The 27,238-nt window shown below is 43.8% G+C and overlaps 1 protein-coding gene across 8 annotated transcripts in view; it reads right to left on the bottom strand.

Annotated features, from left to right (window-relative positions):
* Positions 1-575: 575 nt before the first annotated feature.
* Positions 576-27,238, bottom strand: part of OVCH1 (ovochymase 1) — a 28,996-nt gene continuing 2,333 nt past the window's right edge. Inside the window, exons 2-8 of one of the 8 annotated variants that reach the window (XR_007891278.1) lie at positions 26,678-26,778; positions 26,187-26,317; positions 20,354-22,693; positions 20,091-20,245; positions 11,065-11,196; positions 4,969-5,123; positions 576-1,135 (exon numbers count right to left, since the gene is read on the bottom strand). Coding sequence is in view for 6 of the 8 variants with exons in the window: in XM_051636491.1 (XP_051492451.1) it covers positions 2,134-2,198; positions 4,969-5,123; positions 11,065-11,196; positions 20,091-20,248; positions 26,187-26,317; positions 26,678-26,723 (687 nt within the window). In the remaining 2 variants the exon portion in view is untranslated. Of the gene's footprint in view, positions 1,136-2,118; positions 2,199-4,968; positions 5,124-6,955; positions 7,667-7,802; positions 7,876-11,064; positions 11,197-20,090; positions 20,249-20,353; positions 22,694-26,186; positions 26,318-26,677; positions 26,779-27,238 lie in introns of those variants that run through there. The other 7 variants (XR_007891279.1, XM_051636511.1, XM_051636501.1 and 4 more) reach the window with 7 other exon arrangements.

Raw genomic sequence — 27,238 nt, forward strand, 5'->3', positions numbered from 1 at the left:
CTACCAAGAAGATGGAGACTCCCTTTTTACAAGAAGTCACATGGAAAAGACAAGGGGTAATGGGTACAAGTTACTCCTGGGAGTATTCTGATAGAACACAAAAGGAAAAACTCTCACAGTGAGAACAACCAGCCATTGGAACCATCTCCCCAGGGAAGTGGTGGATTCCCTGACATTGGACACTTTAAAGACTCAGCTGGACAGGGTGGTGGACCCTTTTGTCTAGACCGTGGTTTTGCCAAGAAAGGTTGGACCAGATGATCCTTGAAGCCCCTTCCAACCTGGTGTTCTATGATTCTGCGATTCCTTCTTCACAAATATACTTCACTTCCAAGTCTAATTTTTTAGCTACCAGCTCACAGGAACTCCATCTTTCTGCCCTGCCACCCCAAGAAACTATATTTAAATGCTTCCCTTTCAAACAAAACCTCGATTGCTTCTGGCAATTGAAATCATGTCACTATGGATTTTTAATATGAGAGACAAGGTTAAGAGCTTGGCGTAGATAAATCTCTCCGAAACTTGAAGGTAAATTTACAATGGATGAGCCATCACACCAAATTCCAGATTGCTTCCTTTTCAGCACACTAACACTGCAGTTGATGCAGTTCATCTTAGCTATCCATGCTGCTGCAACAGCTACCTCACTCTGGTAAATCAGGTTATCTGAGATGAACAGGGCATACCGATTTTATTTTGACAGATGAGTACCAGCTATGTGAAGGTCTTGACACTAGACATACACCCAAACACTGAAGGATTGTAGCTCAGGATCAGAATTTATATCAGTGCTATAGCACCACAAGCTTTGCTGCAGTAAAAAGGAGATTTCTGAAACCAAGTGCTCGAGTCAGAACTTCCAAAGAGGAAGGGTTTGCAGGAAGGTGACCGGAATGATGAACACTTATCCAGTATACATCATCATGGAGGAAAAAGCCATTAAAAACCTGAAAAACCTCCTGTTCACATTAATAAAATGTTTTGGTTTGTGACTGATGAAATGCAGTGTCTGTAGGCAGACTCCCTGGTGTAAACTGTTGGTGACTCTGGATGATACTTGTCCAGCCACAGCTTGCAATACCAACCAGCTTATCATGCCATCAATCATGCAGATGAGTGTCCACCTGGTGTCTCCCTGAAAGGCAGAAAAAAACAAGGGGAGAGAAGGAGAAAGCAAGGAGTTATCACCTCTCAACAAAGTCAAAAGCATCGGTACCCAGGAAGCTGGGGGGGGGGCATGGCTTTGAGTCCTGATTGTGTGCAGCACAGCATTCCCAACTTGCGGGTTACATGCTATGGGAAAAGCCAGCCATGCAGCTCTTGATCTTTTCAATATTTTATTCTTAGTAGTTCACACAGTCCTTGTGGGAGAGGAGAGCAATCTCTGCTTGTTGGAGCCTGGCAGCCAATTCTTCCTCTGGGAAATGCAATCAAGTCAGGGAAGCAGTAGAGGTGGGAGCCCCAGCTCTGTAACTGCTCCTGGCAACCAATGTGCTTTTGGGGGCAAACCCCAGCCTGAGGATGACTCCCCTTTGCAAATATGTTATCCAGTATTACAGAAGACATTATTTAATATGCTTCAGGAGAAGGAGTCTCTCTCCAGACAGTTGTACAGAGCCACCTTGGCTTTTGCAGTCAGTCCAGCTTGGAGCAGAGCCCTCTGAAGCTGGGAGAGGTGAAGTTGGCATGGGAACCAAGCCTATCAGCCAGGAGCAGTAATAGGGTGATGAATCATCAGTAGAAAGTGTGCATGATACATTAAGCCCTATAGTCTCTATACCCCTTGCCTCTCACAGGAGTCACCAAAAGAGCAAAAGCATTAGGGCAAGCCTCTAAGAGAGAGTAAATCAGCACATCACCAAGGACAAAAGCCTCTTGCAGGGCGCAGATGAGCACTTGCAAACCTTACAGCAGCATGCCCAAGTCAGTCATCACCACTCCAGCTTCCCCAGGTCGACCTCCTGCCAGCAAGTAGTGTGCTTCCTTCTTACTTTTGGTGCTGGGCTTTGGCTAAGGGCCAGTCAGATGGGACACAGACAAGCTCTGCGCCAGCTGTGTTCAAGCACACATACCCACCTCTTATGGCAGAGGGGCCCATCACTATTTTGAATTCTGGAGGTGGTACAGCCCTCTTCAATTTGAAGGCAAGAGGGAGAAGTTTCTCCTCCCCAGACAACAGGCTGTTCCAAGGATATGGGCTGTTGAGGAGAGTGATTTAGGTTGCTTAAAGAATCACCATCAAAGATATTAGCAAAAGTGATTTTAGTATGAATTTATAAAAACTGTGACTTGACAGAGTTTGATGGCAAGGTTCACTCTATTACTTACTATGCAGAAGAAACATATAAAGGGAAATGGAGTTAGAACCAGGCTAGAATGGTTTACACAGGGATCAGGGGAAATCATGTCAGAATCAGGGAAAAGGATAAGGGAGGGCCTCTCATTGAATCACAAGGTTCAGACTGGCCCCTCTTGCTTTCTGAACTTCTCAGAGAGGAGTCTGGGTGTAGCTGGATCCAGTCCGAGTCCCAGATTTGGTCAATGGTTTATGTCTAATGGAATTAGGTACAGGGATTTCAGTGGCAGTGAATCAATGTATGGTTATAGGCCCTGTATAACTTTTGGGGTAGCATCAATTTAAGATTCATTAACACTATTACGATAAATCACAAGATCAGATTATATGATTTTCTAGCAAAACTTAGTCTGTAATCAACAACCTGTTATAATCAACACAGCGACTTAGTTAAAAATTTGACAGTTTCCCAAATCAAATTGCATCCACATACAGAGAGATAGAGGTTAACCTATTACTAAGATTTGTTTTTCACCGCAGATTATAGCAAATTCTTGCTACCAAATGATTTTCAAAATGTTGTGAAATAAAACTATAGGGAATTACTCTTTCACCTTTGTCAGCTTCTGTCAGTGGACAGACTGACTCACATCACAAAATCTCCCTTAAACATCATGAAATCTGCAGTGAGCTGCACCCCAACTTGCTTCCTCGCTCCTGCCTGGTGAGCAAGTTGTCACCACAGAACGGCCTGTGTTGGAAAACAAATTCCCATCAACATGAGGTTGCCTCTTAACTCACTGCTTCATTTCTCCCTCCTCCCAAATATCCCATAGTCAGACTGCAAAAAAGATGAGACGGAGCTTTAATAATGTATATGTTCCCTCGGTGTACTTGCTGGATGCCTGAGAGCACTGTTTTAATGAGTCAGATCTGGCTTCCTCCTAATACCACTGTCTGAGGCCACAGCACAGTCAAACCTAACATCTTTTGAAGGTTGTTTCTAAGATGAGAGGAGACCTTCCAAAGCAGCACGGATCCCAGACATTGAGACCTTCCTCAGGCCAGTTTGCCCCAGGACCTCAGTGTGCAGAAGCCTCCCACCATCAGCGCATGTAGTTAGGCAGTTCTTGGAAGGACTGTGCCATTTTCTTTGTGGATACCATTAACAGGACATGGCGAGATCCATATGCTCATATAGCCTCCTTATTCACATGCTCTGTTCTGGTGCACTGGCTCTATTTAGATCACATTTTCCCACTGCCTAATATTCATCTTTAGTTTTTCCCCTTTCCTTCCCCCAGCTCCTGCCCCAAATTGCACATAAAAAACTGGAACGAGTAACTTCCCTCAGCTTTAATCAAGCTTTGCACTTTATAAAATCTAAAATATAAACTGCAGCAAAATATTCCTCTAACAAGAATATTGTGTGGTTTAGACAAAGGGTACGGGGAATTTAAAAGCTTTTTCTTTAAATTTCAGCCCCTGCTGTCTCAGACATTGCTTTGCCTACAGCATGGAGGTGCATATCATATTAGGTGCTGTGCATACCAATCTGTATGGAGAAAAAAATAAGAACAGATCCCTTGGGACATGCATGCTTATTTTTGGCTCATTAACTTTAATGGTCACAGTACAGCTATGACAGGTTGGGAAGACAGGTAGCCTTCCCAAAGACAGGTGATCTTTGCTATTCTCTAAATCATGTATAGCGTAGGCTATACTTACACCTTAAAGTCACAGGCACGTCTGCTTGAAGAAGCCTGATTCAAAGCCTGTTGACAACAGCAGTAGCATTCCTAATCCTCATACTGTATTTTAACTGGATAATAGGAAGCAAGCCTACCCAAAGGCTCACTGTTCATTTCACTCTTAGCATCCCTTTAGTGTGTGAGATACACAGATAAAATAATAGAATTTTTTTGCTTGGAAAAGACCTTTAAGATCAACAAGTCATACTGTTATCCCTGCACTGCCAAGTCCACCACTAAAGCATGTCCCTAAGCACCATGTCTACACATCTTTTAAATACCTCCAGGGACAGTGACTGTCGCTTCCCTGGGCAGCCTGTTCCAGTGCCTGACAACCCTTCAGTGAATAAATTTTTATCCAATATCCAATCTAAACCTCCTTGGCACAAATTGAGGCCATTTCTTCTTGTTCTGTCACTTGTTACTTCGAAGAAGAGACCAATGCCCACCACGCTACAACCTCCTTTCAGGTAGTTGTAGAGAGCAATGATGTCTCCCCTCAGCCTCCTTTTCTCCAGACTGAACAATCCCAGTTCCTTCAGACTCTCCTCATAAGGCTTGTGCTCTAGACCCTTCACCAGCTTCACTGCCCTTTTTTTGGCCATGCTGTGGCACCTCAATGTCCTTCTTGTGGTGAGGGTCCCAAAACTGAACACAGTATTCAAGGTGCAGGCTTACCAGTGCCAAGTAAATGGGGACAATCACTTCCCTAGTCCTGCTGGCCACACTATTCCTGATACAAGAAGGATGCTGTTGGCCCTCTTGGCACACTGCTGGCTTGTATTCAGCCAGGTGCTGTCCAATACCCCCAGATGCCCTCCCACCCCACTCTCCACACACATACTAAACACTGTGTCCCATGTCAGAGTCTTACAATCATTAACCCCAGCACAGCTGAATATGATGGGCTCTAAGCAGTACCTGGCTCTGGGTTTTTGCAGCTCCAGGAGTGCCAGGTCACTTCTGAAAGGAATCCCCAAAGCCATAGTGTTTGTGCACAGCTTTCCCAAGCATGGGGTTGCCATCCTTCACATTCAGGAACAAGCACTTTTTCCCTGAACTGTTCTGTCTGAGCACTGGGCAAGGAAGAAGGAAAATAAATAAATTTTTCAGTTTCAAACTCCCCATAGTTCAGACAACAGGAAGAGTCCAAAGTTCACTTGTAACATTTACTGCCAAGCAACAGTCATACCCCAAGACTTACAACCTTACACCCCAGAAACACTTTTGGGAATTTCCATTAGATGTCAGTGCTTTTTATGCTGTGATGACAAAGAACCTTGACTTGTACCTCCAAAGGCTTACTGCTGTTACAATTAACACAGGGAGTCCAGAGGCAAGTCAGTCATTCACTTTCTCAGGAACCAGACCCCAACATGATGAAGTTTACAAAAAAGCTACAGATCTGGGCTCTATACCTAATTTGACAAAACTTTTGAGACCTCTGACACTGTCACGGGTGTCCCTATACAACAGAGATGAAGTTTCAACAGAAGTATTTGGTACCTCAGCCCAACTGAGACCAGGAAGTACATAATGGGGGGCAGAGACATAATCTGCATTTTTGGGGGGAGCAGAGGACAAGCTATCCCAGGATGGCATTCATACAATAATTACCAGGTACACATCAAAGCCCGCACTCCACCTCTACTGCCACCTTTGCTGGCGGCACAGAATGTTACACACAAAGATTTATACTGCTGGAGGGCAGCTCTGGATGTATGTAGACATGTGGGAAAAAGTAAGCCCGTCTGTATTTGTCAGGACTGGCAAGATGAGTTGGAAATTGTCCTGTCTGGAAGTCAGCAAGCCCTCAGTGCTCTGTGGGGAGAAGACATTGTACCTGAAGTTGCAGTGTACAGATGTCAGGACTCATTTTTTTATCAATTAGAAAACCTCGACAGAAGCTGTGACCATCATACTGCAGGCTGGCCAGGCAGGGCCAGGGCACAAGGGCTGACTGGCCACTTTTATTCATCCTGGGCTTCCCACAAGGGTCCACCAGTGATTCAGTACTTGTTGCAGGTCTCAGCACAGGCAACGGATCCACCACTGGAAATCCACATTCCTCTGGAATTATTTCCTCCCTGTTAACAGGGATATTTTGGTTTTGGTGGTCTTGCATTTTTTCTTAAACAAAATTGGTCACAGCTGGGTGAACTAATATGCTCCAATGCCAAACAAGCACTACACTCATTCGGGACAGCCACATCCACCAAAAGTTCCACAATAGGTGGAATTGAAACCTCTGTACTGAAGGAAGTTGGGAACACTTTGCTCTAATTTTCCCTTCAAAAGAACAGAAGTTGTCCATACATGCTATACCAAAAAATAAAGACCTCAACAAATACCAACTGAGGAAGGATTTGAACCTTGATGTCCCAGATGTGTACAGGCTGGCAACATGTCCTGTGTAAGCAGCTGCCCACAGATTTTTCAGAAAGTCACATTCTGCAGGTGAGAAGCATTTCCTGACCCCCTTTTTTAGTCAAAACTCATAGTTATGAAGTGTTTCCAGTACAGTAAGTCTTAATTTTCTAAAATTAGTTCACTAAAGAGTTTTCCCAACAGACTCCAGTAACAGCAAATTAAACACTGCATAAATGACCTGTATCCCACTACCAGCAGCTTTCACTGATCACAAGAGGTGTTAGCATGAGAAAGGAAAGAAACAAAGCTAGAAGTGAACAGTATTTACTTTCATCAGAAAATGGTAATACAGAGGATGGGTGTAGGGGATATAAAAAGGTTTAACAGAAACCAACTCCATTAAAAGCTTGGCATAGGTAGAGCTGGTTTAGAGAAACCTGCTGAGACTTTTAAGGGCTGAGATATGACACATCTCCTGTTTCCCCTCTCTTGGTGGCACTCTGGATCATGCCATGGAACTAACCTTTTTATATCAGGCTCCCTCTATCCCCTCTGCGTGCCCCAGGAAAAGGCACAGCCTTCTAGTAAGAGCAGCCAAGCTCTCAAGCAAAAGTTAGCACAGATGGATTAAACTGTTTGGCATTCTGCTTCCTGTTTATAGTGTCAAGTTCCGGGCAGTTGTTATTAATTAATCAGAGGTCAGCTACATGCTAAGACCAATTGTTCCTCCCAATAAGCATCTGTTTGAAACAAAAACAAGCCAACCCAGAACCTAGTTTAAACAAACAGTCATTCCTCAGGGACCTTTCTGTATTTGGCTTGGTGACAGTGAAAACTGCAGAGATACGAGGACTAGCACCCATCTTGAAGTGCCTGGGCAGAGCACCAAAATAACTTGCTGCAGGTTTTGGATACATCAGAACACAGAAGAATACCTTGAAGTGACTTCAGACAATAGTTTTAGAGAAAGCATGTTCAGCAAATAAACATTGCAAATGTCCCTGCTTGTAACCTTCCATAGTATTTTAACTACAGGTTAAAAACTTCGTGGCATAGGCAGGGAAAGACTCAGGGCCTTATGTACATTTGCTGCTGCCTTCCAGGTCACTTGGTGTTGGCTGCTGATACAACTCTTCAAGTAGGATTTTGAAGCCTCTGCATCCCACAGATTCATGAGTTTTGAAATGCAGGGTGACGAAGCTGCTGTTTGAGAACACGCTCAAAGACATTTTCTGGCCACAGAAGTTTGCTGGTGGGGGAAAGAAGAAAATACTGCAGTTTTAGTCATGGCCAGGTAGTCTGAGACACAGCCCCTACATTTATTTCCAGGTATAGATTTTTAATCCAAGTTTTTTGATACTCAAAGTTATTAACGGATGCCAGGATTTCTCTGAGGTCTTTCAGGAGGTGCATCTATCTCTAGTTCCTGCAGTGATGAGAAGGAGGAGGCTGAGCCTGCTGGAAACATAAAATACGTGGAAGCTTGATGAGGTTTTTAAAATTCCACCTTGAGGGTTCCTCTGGCTGAACTGCTAGGAATATGCTTCAGGCAGTCTGGTCAACCTGGCAAAAGTTCAAGCCTTCATACAAAGTGCAGAGACAGGTTCAAGGACCTTGGATCCAACACATTTGAGGTTGTTTCAATTAGCTCAGGTTTGGGATTTTTTTGGTGGGGTTTTGTTTGGTTTTCCTTCAAGTAGCCATTAATTTCTCCAAGCTGACATAGAAGCTCTGGCAGCAGGAACTGAAAATGAGCACCGCAAAACAGGGACGTGCTGAAGGTACATTTAGTACTGACATGGCTAATGTTGCTGGGGACAGTCTCGTACCTAAGTGTTCACACTTACCTGTGACAGAGGTTAACCCCCAAGCCACAAGTGCAGAACATGCATAAAAGGAGGTGGGGGCAGGCTTTGTTTGGGTTTGTTTCGCTTTTTAAATAGGCTTTTTGCTCCTTCCCTCTCACCAGCTTTGTGGAAAGTTAAAACCAGTCTTAAGTCTGTCAGCCACCCTGATGTTTCCACGTTGCAGATCTAAAAGGAAAGCACTGCCTTATCTGAAGCACACAAATGCAGAGGAGGCTACAGGGCTATTCTGGGGAAGGCAGCCTGAGCCAAAAGGAATTTAGAGCCAGGATACAGGTGAATGAAACAGGCACCTTCTGGTTTTCAGAGCCAGGGCTTGGAGCACACTGTAGAAATGTGTGTGCACATGTGAAAAAGCAGACGAATCTCAGCTGATGGTGCTGTAAAGCCTGATGAATTTTGATATAAGAAATTTAATCACTGTGATTTACTACTGAAGCCAAACACATTTGCCTGATATGTGAACAAGCAGATGTGCTCATTCACCCAGCAGTGAGGAGCACAGGTAGGACAGGTTAAAGGTGGATGTGGGAAGGAGATTAGCTGGGGCTCAAGTCACTAGAAATGCAAAACGTTTTGCTTCCAAGAAAACAGAAGAGTCAGACTGGACCCATCACTCCAGGTTCAAGTTTCTTTGATCTGAAGCATCAAAGTACTAATTTGCTTAATGGTGCCAGGGCAGTGCTATTCACAGAGAAAACTGTCTGCCTATGTCACCACCGTACCCTGGCCTGGGAAGCAAGAAAGCAAGAGAGGTTTCCTTTGGTCTTAAAGCTTCTAGCCTAATTAACTGTGTAGCTATCTGGGCATGCAGCAGAGGTGAGGTTTGGGGGTGGGGAGCAGTGGTAACAGCAGCACCCAACAGCACTATTGCCTACTAGGAGAAGAAGCAGAAGAGAGATTACAGAAGTAATACCAGACAGGCTGTGAAGTTAGGGGATTCTGGTTTTGTAGAGTAGAATGGAAAGGGACACAGAGAGAGCAACAGCCAAGTTATTTATCTCATTTTTTTACAGGTTTATAGTGAGGAGCACTGGAGTTAGAGCACTACTTACTCAATTGATCATCAGCACCCAAGACCACTAATAGATCTCTTATTCTTAAAGGCCATCTCTCTTCTGAACAAATAGATCTAAGACTATTTAACACATCACTCAGCTTCTTCAGAAATCATCTAAACAGCATGGAAGCTTTGATGTTCTTAAATAACAGTTTCTTCTCTTTTATTTTTTTCTTTTCTTTTTCCTCTCTCTTTTTTTCTTCTTCTTTCCTTTTTAAAATATAAGAGCCATACTTCAGGCTCTACCTTTCCACTCCCACCTCAATAGCCTTAGCAGATAATATATCCTGAAGAGAGTAAGTCAGGAAGAGAGCTTTCATGGCTGTCTCAGCCCTGAAAGTGAAGGTCATTTTCACCACTGAACCTCAAAATTTTATGGGATAAAGGGAAGCATCATCACACAAGCTGCCTGCAAAATAGACCAGGATGGGACATGAGCCTTCCACTTTCCCCTTTTTCTTTCGAGGGCTATAAAGCTAAGTCTTGCAAAACGCAGCATCAGAAAATATTTCCCTTTCTAAAGGCTTCTTAACCATGGCATTCAGCTTTGAATGCATGCATTGGACTAGATAAGTCCAGAAGATAGCTTGCTATGCTTGTAACCAGAATGGTATCTCCCCTGGCATAGTAGGACAGTAGGACGAGCTTCGAGTCCCTTGACCCCACCACTTTGACCTGCTGCTTTGGCACACAGTTTCAGGCACATGCAGCAAGTTGTCATGCTGCCAAATTCAAGCAGCCTAGAGAGACTCATGTTATTCTGAGGCACAGCTATGCCATGATTAGGCCCTCGCATCCAATACGTTTGGTTGCAGCAAGACAGGGAAAGATACTGAGCAAGCTGAAGTAGCTCCAAGTATAAAGAGAAATCCCTGGTGGTGCATGGAAGTGTGCCACGTAAAACTCCTGGCCTGTCTGCAAAAGCAACTTGGTTGAACTCCTCTGTTTCTCTCACCCCAGCATTAAGGTGAGCTGTTTGTCACCTATTAGCTCTTTGGTTAGTCCAAATCCTTCATACACCATGGGTTGGTGTGACAATTAGACAGACTTCATTCAGTCCAAAAGTCCAGGACTTCAAGCTGAATGATGGAATTTAATGGGGCTACAATCTTCCAGCAGCAGCTGCAGCACAAAGCAAGGAACAAAGTCACAGTGCCAGCGTCTTTTACAATTGACTCTTATTTCCTAGAGATAGTTATAAAAATGTGAGCAAAGGCAAAAGTGACTGTAACGCCCATTAAAAAGAGAAAAGAGAAAGAAAAAATCAAATATAGGATACTGTTCCAAATGTATTTCAGTTATATTAGTCATTACTTCTGAAGTTAAACTTTCAAACAGTTTAGAAGCCCATGCTATTGCCATGTGAATGGAAAGTTCTCTATTACCCTAAGCGTGATAAGGGAGGAAGAAAAAGGAGATGAAAGTGCCAGAAGATTTTTTTGGTGACATAGTTTAGCATTGTCATTGTTAACCCCTCAGTTGAGCCACATTCAGGCCTCTGATGTTCCTTATGATGAAGGCTTTGCCCAGAGGTGTCAGGTAGTCTGCTGTTTGCAGGAAAGAAGGCACTGGTACCCCCCAGGTCTCCTAACTCTTTCTGAGGAACTTACCCAGTTGTCTAACATGCACTAAAATAGCTATGGATTCATTAAAAACCACATCACAGATATTTTCAGATTTTCATGTGGGAGTTACAAAAGCCAGAAGAAATCAGGTGCTCACCTGGTAGAGTTTGCATGTCTTGTGCTGGTGACTGGATCATTCCTTCCTGATCTGTAAGGATGACACAACTGCACTGTGACAACTCTGAGCTCATCTCCTTGAGATTTTTTTGGGCATTGCCATATTTTTGTCCTGGAAGAAGTTAGAACATAGACCATTAAATTCAGGTTTAATGTTACATTTTAAATGGACTTTCACGAGGGACCAGGGCAATTTTTTTACTGTAAGAGTGACAGAGCACTGGAACAGGCTGCCCAGAGAGGTTGTGGAGTCTCCTTCGCTGGAGACATTCAAAACCCGCCTGGACGCCTTCCTGTGTGATGTGCTCTAGGTGACCCTGCTCTGGCAGGGGGGTTGGACTAGATGATCTTTCGAGGTCCCTTCCAACCCCTATGATTCTATGATTCTATGAATTCCTATACGACATGTCACCCCAGTGGAAAGCATGGATTATGGGTGACAGGCAATTTGAAGAGCAGAACCTTGAAAAATACAAATTTTAAAAATTCCTGGGGGGGGGGGGGGGGGGAAGTGTTGAATTAGGGGACAAAATAATTTAGGAAAGCTGTTACATTCCTATTTTACCAGGTCAGAACTCATTCTTCATAATCCTACAAAACTCAAACTCACTTTGGCATTGATTCAGGCTTCAGCATTTTATGTATCAGTCAGTTTTATTCAGCCTAGAGCTTTGAAGAGCTCTGGTTTCTCATATGTTTGGAGAAGATCTGTATGCAAAGCTTCCAGAAAGCCTATAAAGGCATCTTGAAAACAAGTACATTCTTGAAGCTTCAGTCAAGCAGGTCAATTAATCTTTAGAAAGAAGTGGTTGTATAACTTGACTGTATCTTGGACCCTGGGCATCAAGCACTCAGTGCTGAAAGTAGCAGGGCCACTGGAGCAGAGCACTATCTTCATCCCAGGAGACTTCACAGTACCACTTAGCACAGCTAGAAGTAAATCCAAGCACAACACTACCACCTTAAAAACACCATTTGAGAAAAGTCAGCAAAAGCCATACAAATTACCTTTTGGAAAGGCAGAAAAGTGATGAACTACTCAGGCTTGGGAGATGGTCAATGCTAGTAACATGGCTGCTAGGCAGTCACCTCCTGATGTGGCAACGGGCAGCATCTGCAGTCCCTGTCCTGCAAGATGTGCCCTACTTCTGGCCAGCAAGGATCTGTTCATTTCATTACACATACCAGATATCCAAAGTCTACCTACGATGCCAAGCATTTGGTTTATCTGTCCTGAAAAATTACTACACTACTTAAGGGTGCATGTCCCTTTAATACCAACCATAGCCTTATTCTTGGCCTTAAACTGAAAATGGGATTGGTCAGGGAATTTTTTCCATTAGTCCATCTCCACTGATAGGTATTTTCTTCTGTTAAGCATGCTAAGCTGTTTCCAGGTTACTTTCTGGCCCCCTGAATTTTCCAGCCTCTTTCTTCCCTGTCATACCATCATCCTACAGTTCTAGTTCATGCTGACACTAAAGCTCAGGCCTATGTTTTTGGTTCCTCAGTAGAGTAATTTCTTTTAAAGACAGGCACCCACTGACTTCTGCTGTTCACTGGCTCTAGAGAAGGGGGGGGGGGGGAAAGAAAATAGGTTGTTTCAATATGTTGGCATAGAAATAGACATAGGAATCTAGTTTAATATAACCAGCCTTGAAAAACTGCCAGCCATAACAAATGCTACTACATAGCAGCAAGTCTGTGTGCTGGAGGATGCTCCAGGGAGCTATCTATTAGATTCCTATTCAAGGAAATTTTGACTGATGGTCTGATTTCTGATAGCATTTTCCTCTATCCTGCATATAAATAGTTATGATAAGTAAACTGCTACTCTCAGCTGTAATAGACATACTTTTAGAAATTTTTTGTATGCATTTATAAATCAGTTCTTGGAGGAAGATGGCTTTGGACTGCTCCTAATATCTAATCTAAATCTACCGTCCTTCAGCCTGAAGCCATCACCCCTTGTCTTGCCACTCCACGCCCCTGTAAAAAGTCCCCCTCCCATTTTTCCTCTAGGCCCCTTCAGGTACTGAAAGGGCACTATGAGGTCTCCTCAGAGCTTTCTCTTCTCCAGGCTGAACAACCCCAGCTCTTTCTCTTTGTAGGAGAGGTGCTCCAGCCCTCTGATCATCTTCATGGCTCTCCTTTGACTTACTCCAGTACCTCCATGTCCTTCTTGTGTTGGGGGCCCCAGAACTGGATACAGTACTCTAAGTGTGTTCTCACAAGATTTGGTGGGTGCATTTTTTTTTTTTCTTAATGAAAAAATATTCCTAGCATGTTCCATTACCCTGAAGGTCTTTGTCTGGAAGCATTACTACCATATTTGGCAACAAAAGGGAGTTCTTGTTCAAGCATCAAGAAAAAACCGATTATTTTCCTTATTTGAGAGCTCTGATGATCACGCACATAGCCCTCATCTACACCCAGATAGAAGCTAAATAGGACCTCTTCCCTAGAGCATTAACCATCACCACTGGTGTGATGTAAGAGGAGGTCTACACAGGATAGCTATTATCCATAAACTTTCTCTAGAGGCATCACTTAATTTTGAAAATATTTGGAAAACATATTGGGATATGTACAGTAGAAATCATCCACAGGACTCTCAAAGGCTTATGGTGGATTTCTCTACTTTGTCTAGCAGGATGTCACTGTGGATAGTGACCCAGGAGAAATGCTTCTGTATAACTGGGTTATAACATCTGTAATCACAATAAATTAAACCTATACAGAGGTAGAATAAAGGCAGATGAGGGAGGGGAAGAAATAAACAGGGGAGGGGATAATGAGAGAAGGAATATCTTTGCAGGTCAGAGATCCTTCAGCACACCCCATAAAACCTCTTTGAGATCTAGCTTTCATGAGTTTTCCCCCCACTCATGTCCTAGTGCTTCCCACCCCCACCTTCACATTTTGTGCCAACAAGTTCCAATTAATTCCCTTTGCTTTCACATTGTGGGTATTTCCCTTTGATGTCTCTACTCCTACCTCACAAAACCTAGTGACTAAGCATATCTTAGTCATCTTGCTGGGACACTCATAGCTGTCTATAAAGCCATTGCATTTTGCCTCCATTATATTTTCAGTCTCATAGAGACTGTTTAGTCTCTCCCTGCAGCAAGCCAGACCAACCACTGGATACCTATGATGCTCTTCCATACATCCAGATCCTTTTCAGAATGACTGTGTGCAGGAAGGGGAAGAATTAAATCACACACCCTCTCCCCAGTATTAAAAAAATTAGTTCCTGAGGTTTACTCAGAAGTGTGTTTAATTCTTTACACCTCATACATTGGCACCTTGGTTTTTATTTTTCATAGCTACAAATCTGCTCTAGTGACTCTACAAAGTCTCAGTGAGAAAAGCTAAATTAAAGCCCATTGCTTGTGTACATAAATGCATGATGGTCCTCCCTCCTGTCCCAAGGCTTCAAGACAGTGACAGTAGAGATGGATTTTCTTTACATATAAAAATGTTTCTATGCTACACAGCTTGTACAGCAGACAAGAAAGTTGCATTTGACTTGCCCTTTCAAATACTTGTAGGAGTGTGCTACTGCCCTGCCTCTTCTCTCTTCCACCTTTTTTCCCCCTACGATGTGTACAGAGCCTTTAAAACAGAAAGCAAAAAGTATTTCCTCCCTGCATTTGAAATACCCCAGTGGAGTAATCTTGATGTGCTTCTGCTCCCTGCCACACTGCACTTCAACTAGATTTTACTTAACTGCACAGTGTGCAGCACATGAGCAAACCACACATGTGGACATACAGGTCTCCAGAAACTTAACTTTTAGGTAAAGAGCATTAAAGCTCTCACTTGCATTTTATTTTAGCTTTATTTTAATTCTAGTCTTTGTCTAGAATAGTGTCCCACTGACAAATCACATCACAGCAGGGTCCCAGTGAGGAAGACCATAGCCCTTTGCACAAAAGATAATATTTTTTCTGGTATTAAGAGCCACAGTCCTGTTTCACAGATGCTAATGCTTCAGTGTCATCCATTCCACCTCCAAGAGGCAAATAACAAGTGCTGTCATTGCATCCACCTCATTGTCTCAGAGCAGATGGAAGAAGGGGGGTTGACTTGGAATAAGAAGCTGCCAATACAGGAGGTCACAAGTCACTTATATAGACAAGTGTCCATAAGGGTTTGCCCAAATACCACAAGTAGCTTCTTAGTGTACTAAGAGGGCTGTTCTCCTGCCTGGTGGATGCAGCACACTGACACAGGGATAAAGGTCTTCAGCCTGGGCTCTGAAGCTTAACTGAAGGTTGCCACACATGGGCAGCTGTGCAACTGGGGCTGGAAACCTTTTGATGAAGCTGGCCCAAGTGAAAGTGAGAAATTTCTAAGACTGATTCTGCTGGGAGGTTTGTTGTTCCCTAGTGCTTTTCGTCCTTGCTGGCTTTCTTCATAAATTCCAAACTCCTCTTGGCAGTTCAGTTATTATACTATTGACAAGTGCTTTACTTTAATTTTTGCCATGCCCTTCAGAGGCAGTCAGAGTATCCAAGAGTACTCTGTGCTTCCCATGTACCCTGACAAGGAAGTTGCAGAGATAAACCCCTGGGGCTCTTCTAACTCCACTTCTGACACACATTCTACGCATAAATGTGCACTTCAGTGATAAAAGCATTAAGACAGTAAGAGCTTTCTACAAAACCTGTCAGTTCTGCCCATGATTGAAAATAGTCTAGCAGGTCAATAAAGTTAGTGGGAAGTGGTTTTCAGTTCTCCCAAAGCTGTTCTCCTGCTTCAGTTTTACTGGTCTTGCTGGAAATCTGAATACCCTGGTATAGCCAGCAAGAGCACAGCAACTGCAGGCCAAAATGAATGGATCTGATAAAAACCTTAATCTTACATAGGGCAGGGATGTTATACATATACATACATTATATATAAAATATGTTTCAAACCCATTCCCATCAGTTGGATCATTTCTTAGGCTCCAGCACACAGGTTAGTACAGGCCTGCAGGAGTTTAGTGTGCATGGTCACTCTCATCACCTTCAGCCTCAGAGAGCCAGGCAGCATCACTAAGTGAGCTGCCAGGCCTTGGAGGGAAGCAGGCTTGCTTGCAAATTTGCTCCGGACCAGTGCCTGGAAAACAGATACCAGGTTGGTCAAACATCTGGGCTAACAGGCCTACCAACCTTAAATGCTCACTCACTGCTGAGGAAGTGTAATATTTTTAATATTTTTTTAAATTTACCTTGTGATCAGCCCTGAACAAGAGTTATGAAACATTATGCTTTTGACTGAGCACGCTGGTTCTCCAGAAACACAGCAGGATGCAACCTGTAGGTGCATGTACACACAGTGCAGTCAGATTCAACACTTGTTAAATAAGAGACCAGGTCAACAGGGAAATATTTGGAAGCATCTGAGTGCTATAACAGAGCAGGAGGAGAGAAAACAAGATCACTAAGGAGAACTGCATGTCCCTTTAATACCAACCATAGCATGGTTGTTTGCTTCCTAAGGCAGCAATTTTTGAAGTCATACCCTCTGTAGAGCACCTGAAGTTCTGTTTAAGTGTGCTCCCTCCCACGCCAAAGCTTATGAGCTTTCTGCTTACATTGGATGCTGACACCACACCACATCTCTGTGTACCTGCACAGGATGCTGAGAGCTCAGAGGGGAGAGCTGAGCCCTTCAACTGAGTAGAAATCTTTCAAATCCAGAAGGGAGATGAGTGTTTTACCTCCTGAGGAAGGCACCATAGCAGCAGCTGCTGTCAGAGAGCACACAGGGGAGCACGGTGCGACTCAGCCTATGGTGGGAGAGAGCTCGGTCAGGCTAAGTTATTGGGAGGGTACCTTACCTCCAGAAGAACTAGGCTTAAAAATAACCAAACAACCCAACAGCTCTTCCAGGACAGTTTCTATTGAAGAGCAATGAGTTTATCACACAGCACAAGACAAGGGGTCCTGCAGGTACTCAGCACTGCTGGAGGATGGGTCCCTGTGCTTGCATCGGTGGACAGAAGAGAACAGCAGGCGGTGCAGTGGGACTGCAGCAGTTTGGAAGTGGGTAAAGCCCCACAGGCTGAACAACAACAGTTTGTCTCTATGTTAATTTTTAAAATAGTTTTCTGCATTCAGGATTACACCCCGATGTAGGTCATTGAAGCACTGTGCACTTAGCCTGACTTGGAGCTCACCCAGCAATGAGTTGCTGAGACCAGCCTGTCCCAGTGCAGGCAAGAGGCTCGTGTTTCCAGCCCCTGCTAACCAGCCCTGGAGCTGCTGTGCTAATTATGCCCCCGCAGTCACTGGCTGTGCTGCACTTTCTCAGAGAGAAAGGAACCCCACCTCCTGGTGCTTATCACTTTGGGAGACCTATTTTTATCTCAGTGGTGTGATGTCTTAGAGCACCAGCAAGGATGCCGGTGGGAAGATGAGGAAAGCACACGCTCCATGCCAGCACCCTGGCTACAGCACAAGTCTGTGAGCAGAGCTGGTAGCATATCCCCTCCTGAACAGATTGCTCTTTAAAGCTGTGATCAACAGCATTCCCCAGTTTGTTGCCAGAGCTAGTGACACCCAGTAACACCCAGGTGTACTTCAGACCTTTCATCAGTCTTCCTCCAACACTGTCACAGATGTGAAAATACATTTAAAGCTTAGTAGGCAGGAGGAGGCACAACAGTAGGACAAGTACCTTTGGCCTGAGAAACTCAATATAAAACATGGAAGATAAAAAAATAAAACAAGACCTCATTCCAAGGATGGTAATGGAGAGACAGAGCAGATTAATCAACATACCCAAGCACACAGAAACCCAGAGCATCAGTGGTAATGGACCCCTGACTCCTCAACACAAGCCCACTGCTTCTAGCTACAACAGAGACTTTCTTCCCTTGGCTCTATTCCCCAGCTTCCCTCACTCCCCCTTCCCTGCACATCCACACACACACTCTTCTCAGATAAAAATCCATCTGTGTCCATTTGCACCATGATGTTAGGAGACTCATACTTGTTACTAGGCTCTATGCAGAGCTGCTCCCAAACTGAACCACCTCCTGCAAGCCAAGCACTGCAGCCTCTGGCACAGGACAGCTGCGCACCATTCTGGGATCGCCCTTCCCGCCCACCCCCCCTTAGCTTTCTGGGCAGCTTCCCTGGCTGCTCCTGTGCTGGGGTCTCCAGTGCACTGCCACGTCCCTGCAGCTCAGCTCTGCTCAGCATCTGAGGAGACAGAGGCACAGCATTGCTTGAAGACAGTTTAATACAAAACTCAGGAGCAGTCAGCACAGCCAAGCAATTCCCACAACAGAAAGGTGATCATCTGGAAATCAGATAAAGGAGCCAATAGTCAGTATCTGGCTCAAAGAGCCTTCAGGCTCAGGACTTTGAACCTTTTGTATGAAGCCATATGTAAAAGCTGTATGTAAAGCCATAGCCTCAGTCTCTGCAAAAGATTTACAGCTACAGAGCTGAGCAATTCCCTGCATAAACTGCCTGACCTACAGTAAATCCATGAAAACCAGTACAGCCCTCACAGAACCAGAGGTTAGCAGCCAGTTGTGTCAAATCCAAGAATATTAAAGTTCTCCAGCCAGCTCTCAACTTATCTGTAATGATAGTCTGGCTACCATACAAGTGATGACTTATTTTCTTAACTGGTTTTAGTTTAGAAGAAAGGTCTCCCTCAGTCAGCACCTGTACTAACATTTCTGTTAAGTCAGTGTGGGACTATGAATGACACCACGAGGGAGAAAGACCAGCAGCTGCAGCACAAAGCAGGAGAGTCCAAATGCTCATCTGACCTGAGAGTGAAGCATTACCCCAAACATGCTCTTTTCTTTAATATATACTTTAATTTCCTGCTCATAACTGCGGCATATTTTATTCAGAATACAGAAAAAAAAAATGATTAAATGTATTCCTGTTAGCAGAAGTCCTCCATTTTCTGCTGGTAGCAAGACAATAAAATATAGGACAGGCAGAAACATGAAAACTCTGTCCAGGATTAGGTCTTCCCCTCTTTCTCAAGAAATGCTGTAGAGGACAATCACAGCTATTCACTAGACAGAGTTTTCCATACTTGGCTGTATGTGTGCACATGCAGGGAAGGAAGCAAGATAAAGCTTTGGAAGATAAACGCTTAGCATCAGCAGTTTCCCAGTGCAACTACTTTGAGCCTAAGCCCCAAGTGAAACATTTCTCTAGAATGACAAATAAGTTTAATTATAACATGGAAAAGAGACCTAAAGATATCTGGTGGCTCTTTGAAATTTCTCAAATCCCAGCAAATTAAACAAGCTGTAGAGGTGGACTTCTCCATTTGCCAATGAAAATATAAATCCAAATTCACCTTGACCCGAGTAGCCTCAGCAGGAAAGAAACTTCTGGGAAATGAGAGAGAGCTGGTGCAGGGAAGCAGGATGACTGGCGCAACTCAGCCCACACCTGGAACGAGGGGACTGATTTAAAGGCTTATCAGCATGAAGACTGGGCACAGGCTTCAGACAAAATATGATTGAATAGAGCTCTTTAGTGTTACATATAATTTATTAGTCTGCCATAAGACTGCAGTATTGAGCAGAACCCGCAGTTTAGCTTGACAGTGCCTCAGTCAGAATTACTTTGCCTTTTATTTACTTAGCTGTTCTTACCTGCTTGCCTCATGGTTTCAGGGAGATTAGTTAGTACTTGAACAGTGTTCTGAGTACAAGAGCTTTATAAAAACGATAGATGTCATCATAGCTCATCTTGACAAAAGAGTGCCATTAAAGAGTTCCAAGCAAGTTGCAATAGGAAGTGTTCCACTGGGACAAGAGATGGTGCTTGGGAAGTGCAAGGGGAGAACTGACTGCATCTAATGCTCTTATAAATACTGTTCACTCCAGGGACAGCAAGTTGTGGGAGCTTTTAAATGTCATGTTCTTCATGTTTTTCTCCCCTCCGTTCTCTCCAGTCTCTTGCCCTAGATGATCCACAGACATCCATACGCAGACACTTTCAAGAGCACTGACCTTTAGCTTTACCTCACCTGACAAGAGTCCTGGCCTCCCACAGAAAAAAAGGCAGTGCAAAGCATCCTGGCTGTGATGCCTCCAGGGTGACTGAAGTAGTAATTTCTCTCACAGATTCCATTCTCAAGTACTGGTGCTTTTGTCTGCTGCAATCATCTAGCTCAGCTCCCATCTGCTTGGGAAATAAATTCAAGGTTAGTTCTGGGCAGAATAATAAAATATGAGATGGAAATGTAAGTTCTGCTCATAATAGGCAGACATGCAAAATCAGAAGAGCCACCTTCTTCGATGATCTCCCATCCAGACACAGTGCAGAGGGAAGAGGAGGACAGCGTCTCTGTGCTGGTGGACACACACACACTGGCCTCACAGCAGCGTTGTATTCCAGAGAGATGTCTAGCTGCACTGGGGCTATGCTGGAGTCCTAGCTCAGCATGTCAAAATGGGGATGTACCAGGATGGTCTTCACCTCTCCCAGCTGTGACCAGGATGGAGGAATCAGGGCAGAGAAGGAACAAGTTGCCCTCTAAGTGCATCCAGAAAGCATACTTCACAGAATCATAGAACCACCAAGGCTGGAAAAGACCTTTAAGATCATCAAGTCCAGCCTATGACCTAACACCACCACACTGGCTAGACCATGGCACTAAGTGCCACATCCAGCCTTTCCTTGAACACATCCAGGGACGGTGCCTCCACTACTTCTCTGGGCAGTCCATTCCAATGTCTAATCACCTTCTCTGAAAGAAAGTGCTTGTAAAGGAAGAAGGCAAAAATCCCACAACGACCAAGCTCAAAATAAGTCATGAAAAGAATCTTTTGAGAAGATTGCTAGGATGGATTACATAGATCTGTAGAGTCTAGAGTGAAGGCTGACTGCTTTGTTGTGAAAACACAAGCCACTAAGGTTTTGCAGAAGACTAGTGTGAGTCACTTGTGCTTCTTTTCCAAATGTTTTTCTTCCTCCTCCCCATCAGGAAGAAAAAGAATCAGCAAGTTTTTTTTTGCAGACAGATATACTGCTCATCACCAAGAGAGTAAGATGCTGAGGACAGTCAGTCATCTCTGTTAAAGACTTTTTTACTGCTAGTAATAAGAACTACTAGATATAAAACATACTTCTATAAACTGCAAGTTGGCTGAATGAGGCCAGAGTGACTAGATTTCTTTTCTCATTCCTCAATCTGTGCCACTTACCAGTCGCTTTGCCTTGCTGTCAACACTGTTTTATCGGTGCATATAGATCTGTTTTGAGAAATATTGGAGGGTCAAATTCATCAAAGTCAACATTTTTATGGTATTGCTTGGTTTTCACCTGTTCTCTTGACTCTCTCAGGTCTCTGTCACAGTCTCCTACTGTCACAGTCCAGTGCAAGGGTTTATTAGAATTGTATAATGAAAGCAAACATTTTGGGGCTACTTAAAGCCAGCCATACAGCTTCCTTATTCAGCAGTCATCCATCCCTTCTGGCTCTTCTCTAATTAGCCACTTATTCCCAGGACTGCTGAGCAAGAGCTTCTCATTACAACACATATGTTGCATCAGTTCTGGTTTTGCTACAGCTCAGATAGTCCAATTAACTTTAATGGATCTCCTACAAGCAAGACCAAACTGTTGCCGTTTCTAAAATCAGTAAGGATGGAGGAAGTGCAGAAGAAATGTTTTGCAGAGGACATAAAGATGTGAATATAATTTGTAGCTCTCCAGCTGTTTGCACCCCAGCCTGGAGGAGCAGGTGGAGTGCACAGCATGGGGAGAGGAGCAGAGGTGGCCTGGGGACCTGGGCTGGACACACTGGCAGCTGGACACAGTGAGCAGTTGTCAACAGCCATGGAGGGCTGATGACAGCCCCATCACACTGGTAGTCTTCAAGAAGCTTCATGGTGATATGCCATGGCCAACATTGAAGACAGGCCTCTTCAGCCCTACTAACACACTTGAATAGCCTCTTGAGAGTAACTGGGTGAAGGCCACAGGCATCTGCAAGAGAGCCAGATAACTAGCTACACTTTCATGGGCAAGTTTCTTGTTTTCCTAGATAACCTCACCCAGTAGATACAGCAAGGCCAAAAATACAAGAGAAACCAAATTTGTCTGCTCTGTCTGGAAATAGTGTTGGGGAAGCAAGAACAGTGAAACCTTGAATTCTAAGGATGCAAGCACTGCAGAGAGCAAGTGAGACTCAGGCACTGAAAGTGGTTCTCTACCATCCTCTACCCTGTGTCCTCACTCCAAAAAAGAAGTGCATGCAACCAGAATAGAGAGAACATACAACACTTATGGAGAATGATGGAGCACCTGCCCATCACTTTTCATGCATGCAAGAAGTGCACAAAAGGGGACCTGAGATCAGAAAGCATCTGCCTCACTGCATAATCCTCTTATATGTTAGAGGAAAGCTCCTCAGACAAGATCAGCTGAGGAAGATTTAATTTCTTCACCTAAGGGGTGTCAGGGTTTAACTCTGGGCCAGTAAGTTACTTAGAAGAGACTTAACTGAAAAGTAAAATTATTAAAGGAAAATTGGTTCTGTCCTGGCTCAAACCAGGACAGGGGGCTTCCTTCAGAGGTCACATCAGTGCAGTAGTTAATCCTGAATCTTCTCTCTCCTTGCTTCCTCTGCAAGAGAAGAAATATGGGTTAACTCTGACTGAAATATGGGTTGACTCTGGTAAATAGCTCTGTTTTCTCCCTTCAAAAAAAGTCCCCACTCTGGAAGGGAAAAGTTATTCATTCCCTTAAGCAGCAGCTGGCATACATTCATGAAAGCAGAAAGCAACAACAGTAGACTAGCCCCCAGGATCAAGACTCTGACAAGATTTTCAAAGAGAATATCAGACTAACAGAATTAGCAAGGCTGCTTGTTTCAGGTAACAGAAGTTAGTAATTTCTCAGTGAGAAATGAAACTTCATTCATCTCTCATTCAGGGAAGAGACCTCTGTCACCAGCAGCTATTCTGTTTTAATAGAATGCAGCAGGATTGACAGAATGCAGCAGGATTAGCCTAAAGATAAAGCGCAAGTGTCTAAGAATAGCTGCAGATGATGCAGCTATTGTTAGACACAGCAAGCATTTCCCTACTAACCTGAATGAGCAAAAGTGAGCTGGGCTCTGAACCCTCTGAAGCTGTTCTCCCCATCACTTTCAAACTGTTCCAGCATGGTATTCCTAGGACTCAACACTGGTTTGGGAGCTGAGCATCCACAGACATTAGCTGTGGGAATGAACAAGAAGCTGTATTTCTAAAATGAGAAATGTCATCCCACAAGCACGGTGGCTTTAGCTAATTTAGGTTTCTATAAAAAAACCCAAATCCCTAGAGTCTTGGTGACTTTCTGATTAAAACAAGAACTTTTGCAGAGGCGGTGCCTGAGAAGCAATGATAATCAGTGACATCAGCAAGCAATAGCAGCCAGAACTAATCTAGTACTGTTATGCTACAAGAACACAAATGTAATCCTAATTTTTTCATAGTGAAATTACAAGTAATCTTCAACAGACAGCATGAATGCCCTCCATTTCCCAAAAAAACCCCCACACTTGAGGATTGCATGTCACCATTGAGATGTGCAAGCAAAGACTCTTTTGAATGGTAGACATGTTCAGGTTGAGGACTTAGAGAACAGCTGCTAGACTTCCCTTCCTATTGAGAGCACTCAGTTTGCATAGCATCTGGAAGTCCTATAATTGCAGCTGGATAGGAAGCTTGCACTTTATTCCAGAAGAGCTTTCCTGTAAGAATCTCAGTTTCTGATGGCAAAGCTGTGCTGGAAAGCATTGAGTGAAATGTTCTGGGATGCTGAAAGTTCTCCCCTGAAAGATATCAGGTCCAAATTTGTCAGCCTTCTTTCCACCCCCGATCCTCCCACGTAAATACTCCTTTCCAATGGAAAACAGATTTATTTTCAGGGGACTCATAGTGTTAATACTTATTCAGCATTTAGTAAACACATGTAACTAAAATACCACCACAAAACAAATGGGGAAAAAATAGAAGCTGTCTGCCCAAAATCACTTTTCAATGGCAAACTCAGGACAGCTCAAGCCTCTTACATAGCTTATTTAGTGCAAAGAAAAGAGCACCAGCCCCTCATCACTCTACTCTGTCTTTTGGTTCACGTACAAACCTGTAAAGAGGTAGCCAGAGTTTAATTAAAATATCTTCACTTCTGAGCACCGGAATGCTTTTCAACTTAAAAACAGATTATCAAGCTCTGCTGAAGTGAGGGTGGCACCTGGGAGCTGTTTTTTTTAAAAAGCTGGGGTGTTACAACATATTTTCTTTTGGTCCAAGCTTTAAGAGCATCTGGAAATAGAGAATCTGGAATTAAAAAAGGGAAGTTAAGAAAGGTTAACTGAAGTGAAAGATTTTTATATTGATAAAACTGAAGCAGACTTAAAGTGAGGAATTAAAAATATTTCCTTTTGAAAGTGTGGGAAAACGATGCCTCAGGTTAGTAATTTTTCATTAATGAAGTTCCAACAGAATTAGTTCAATTCATAAAGAATTAATATCCGCTTCAGTGGAACTAGACACCCATCAATAACTGCTCCCTCATTCTGCCTTATTTTCAACATTTAGAGACAGAGCAAAGCTGCTCTTAGTTTCTCCTTTGATATAGAGATGCAGAGTAGAGGCCTGATCCAGCAACACACCCTTGTGTGCTCTGCTGACTATACAGCAGAACACAGAACCACAACATGCCCACACCACCAGCTGGCTCTCTGTGAGAAAGCAGGGCCTTGCACCAGGATGTGGGACCTATGCCAATGGTACACTTGGCCGCATCATGATGGACAAGACAGACAAGCAAGCTTCAAGGCTACTGCAGAAGTCCTTACCTCAGCCTTCTAGTGGTACTGAGTACCATGCTGCCAGAGAGAGCATACTTTGGTGATAAAACACATCTGTTTCCCCAGGGATTTCTAATTTCCACAGGCATTTCTGCTTGAAGTCTGAAACAGTTAGTGCTCACCCAACTGGTTTTTGCTCTTCATCACCATAAACAGTAATTGCATCATGAATGTGGCCTGGGCTAAGCTCTACAAAGTCTTCAAACTCCAGCTTCAAAGAAGTCAAGCAAGAGGGAATCATCAAGACTGAAACACTTGACCTTCTTAACTATGGCCCTGAGAAAAGTGAAATTGCAAAAGAATCTGGGCACAACTTCCCTTGGTGGGGAACATGTGTTACAATTTGCATTAAAACAGCCTGTCGGCAATCTTGGCCTGACTGCAGCCTGCTGTGTAGGGCTACAGACAGGTCTGCAGAGAATGAAGCTAGCCTAAGTTTTGCCTTAAGGTATTTCAGCTGTCATCTTTCCTGCATCACTCAATGCCTTGTAGTTTTGAATAGTCAGTTTCCCACACAGGGTGAACTTCCAAGATCTTTTCCTTCAAGCATAGAACATGGGTGGGGTTTCATTTGTTTGTTTTGTGTTTAATCCAGACCACAAGTTCTCACACCAACAGAGCAGCAGTGACCCAAGCATCAGGTCTGCATACCCTCCAGCATCCCTCAGCTTGACACTATTTCTCCACCCCTTAGCCAAGGCAGCAGCAGAGATGATGATGTTGCTTTGAATAATGTAAATGGCAACGCTACTCCTCATGGGTTGGGATGAGCTTGGTGGGATGCTGCTTGCACACAAACAGCAACAGGCAATAAAAATAGAGAGAGATGCTGGTACTGTGAGTGGAAACTATTATCAGACAGCCCATGCACAATGAGAAGCAGATACCTTTGTATGGGGCTAAGGAGTAGTTTGGGGGGTTTTCATGCTGCCTTGAGTAGAAGGCTGACTATTGTTTGCCATATGTTCTCTACCTTCCTTTTACCATCAAATCTGTGCTGGACTTTAAGATAAAGATATCTTGAAATAAGATTGGTGCCCTCAGACTTCAAGCACTTAGAACAGTCACAGCCCCTCCATACATGAGTTTGGAGGTGATGCCTAGCTGATAAAATATGCCTTGCAAAGAATCAGTGACCTGGAAAGCTGACAGTTTACAGTCCTGCGTGTCACAGATGTTTCTGGCAGGATTTTATTGAATTGCTCCCCTGAACAGTTCTTTGTGCAGAGGTTTAAGTGCAGCTTCTCCTTTTATTACCTTTACGACATACTCTGCTGGAGCCCCAGTGAGCCAGTGGCACTTTGAGTTCCTGGGATACAATCCAGGGTAATTAGGAGTATCAATCTTCCTCTCTTCCACTAACATTGCAACACTCCCACAGCCCAAACCTGCAATACACAGACAAGAAAGGAGACAGTTTAACCGATAGGATTATACAGTACTTTTAATAAACCCAAATCAACAACTTGATTTTTCAGGGACCCAGGCACACCAAGAATAGTTACTGTTTCAAGTGGGTCAGAAAGCAGAAGAACGGCATTTCTACAGCGTCAGTGAGGTCCTGCTTCAGAGTGTCCTTACGGACAGCAGTGAAGGTAAGCTCGAAGCTGTGGCCAGCATTGCTCCCATCAGAAACAAATATAAAGGCGGCCTGGTGTGACTCTACCAGCAGAGGGGCTCAGAAGACATTCCTGTAAGACTTAGCTGAGGTAGACAATGAGTTGGTGGAAAGGGTGGGCTGAACATACATTTACTCAAGCAAATATTGTTGCAGTTCATTAGGCTAGATCCCATCGGGAAGGTCTCTTCTCGCACTGAGTGGAGAGACTGTCCATTCAGCTGTCGTTACCTATAAAATACGCAGAGGTGGTACAGAAAAATTGAGGAGATGAGACTTCATCCAAGACAAACATATGAACAACCAAATACTCCTAGAGGATGAATTTCATGAACTAAGGATTCACTTTATTGTCAAAACGTTGCCATTAGAACTCAGAGTGGTGAGGCAGCCAGTATTTGCAGAAGAGTTTATTATCTATCGGTTCTGTATCTAGCACACCTCACAGAGGGACAACAGGCTAACACATAGGAAGCCCCCCAAACATGCCCCTGCTACACAAGCACGCAGATTATTCTGCTACCCAGAGTCCATAGCAGTAAAACAGTCATATTTAAAGATGAGGCAGATTTGGCACAGGATTATGTACAGGCTAAAAGACATTTTTGGGGTGCCTACTGTGCTGCACTAGATGCCAGCACAAATATGAACATGCCCCTCAGTCCCACCAGCCCTGCTCTGTTTGGGTGTT

Source organism: Apus apus, chromosome 1, assembly GCF_020740795.1.
Source record: "Apus apus isolate bApuApu2 chromosome 1, bApuApu2.pri.cur, whole genome shotgun sequence".
Lineage (NCBI taxonomy): Eukaryota > Metazoa > Chordata > Aves > Apodiformes > Apodidae > Apus > Apus apus.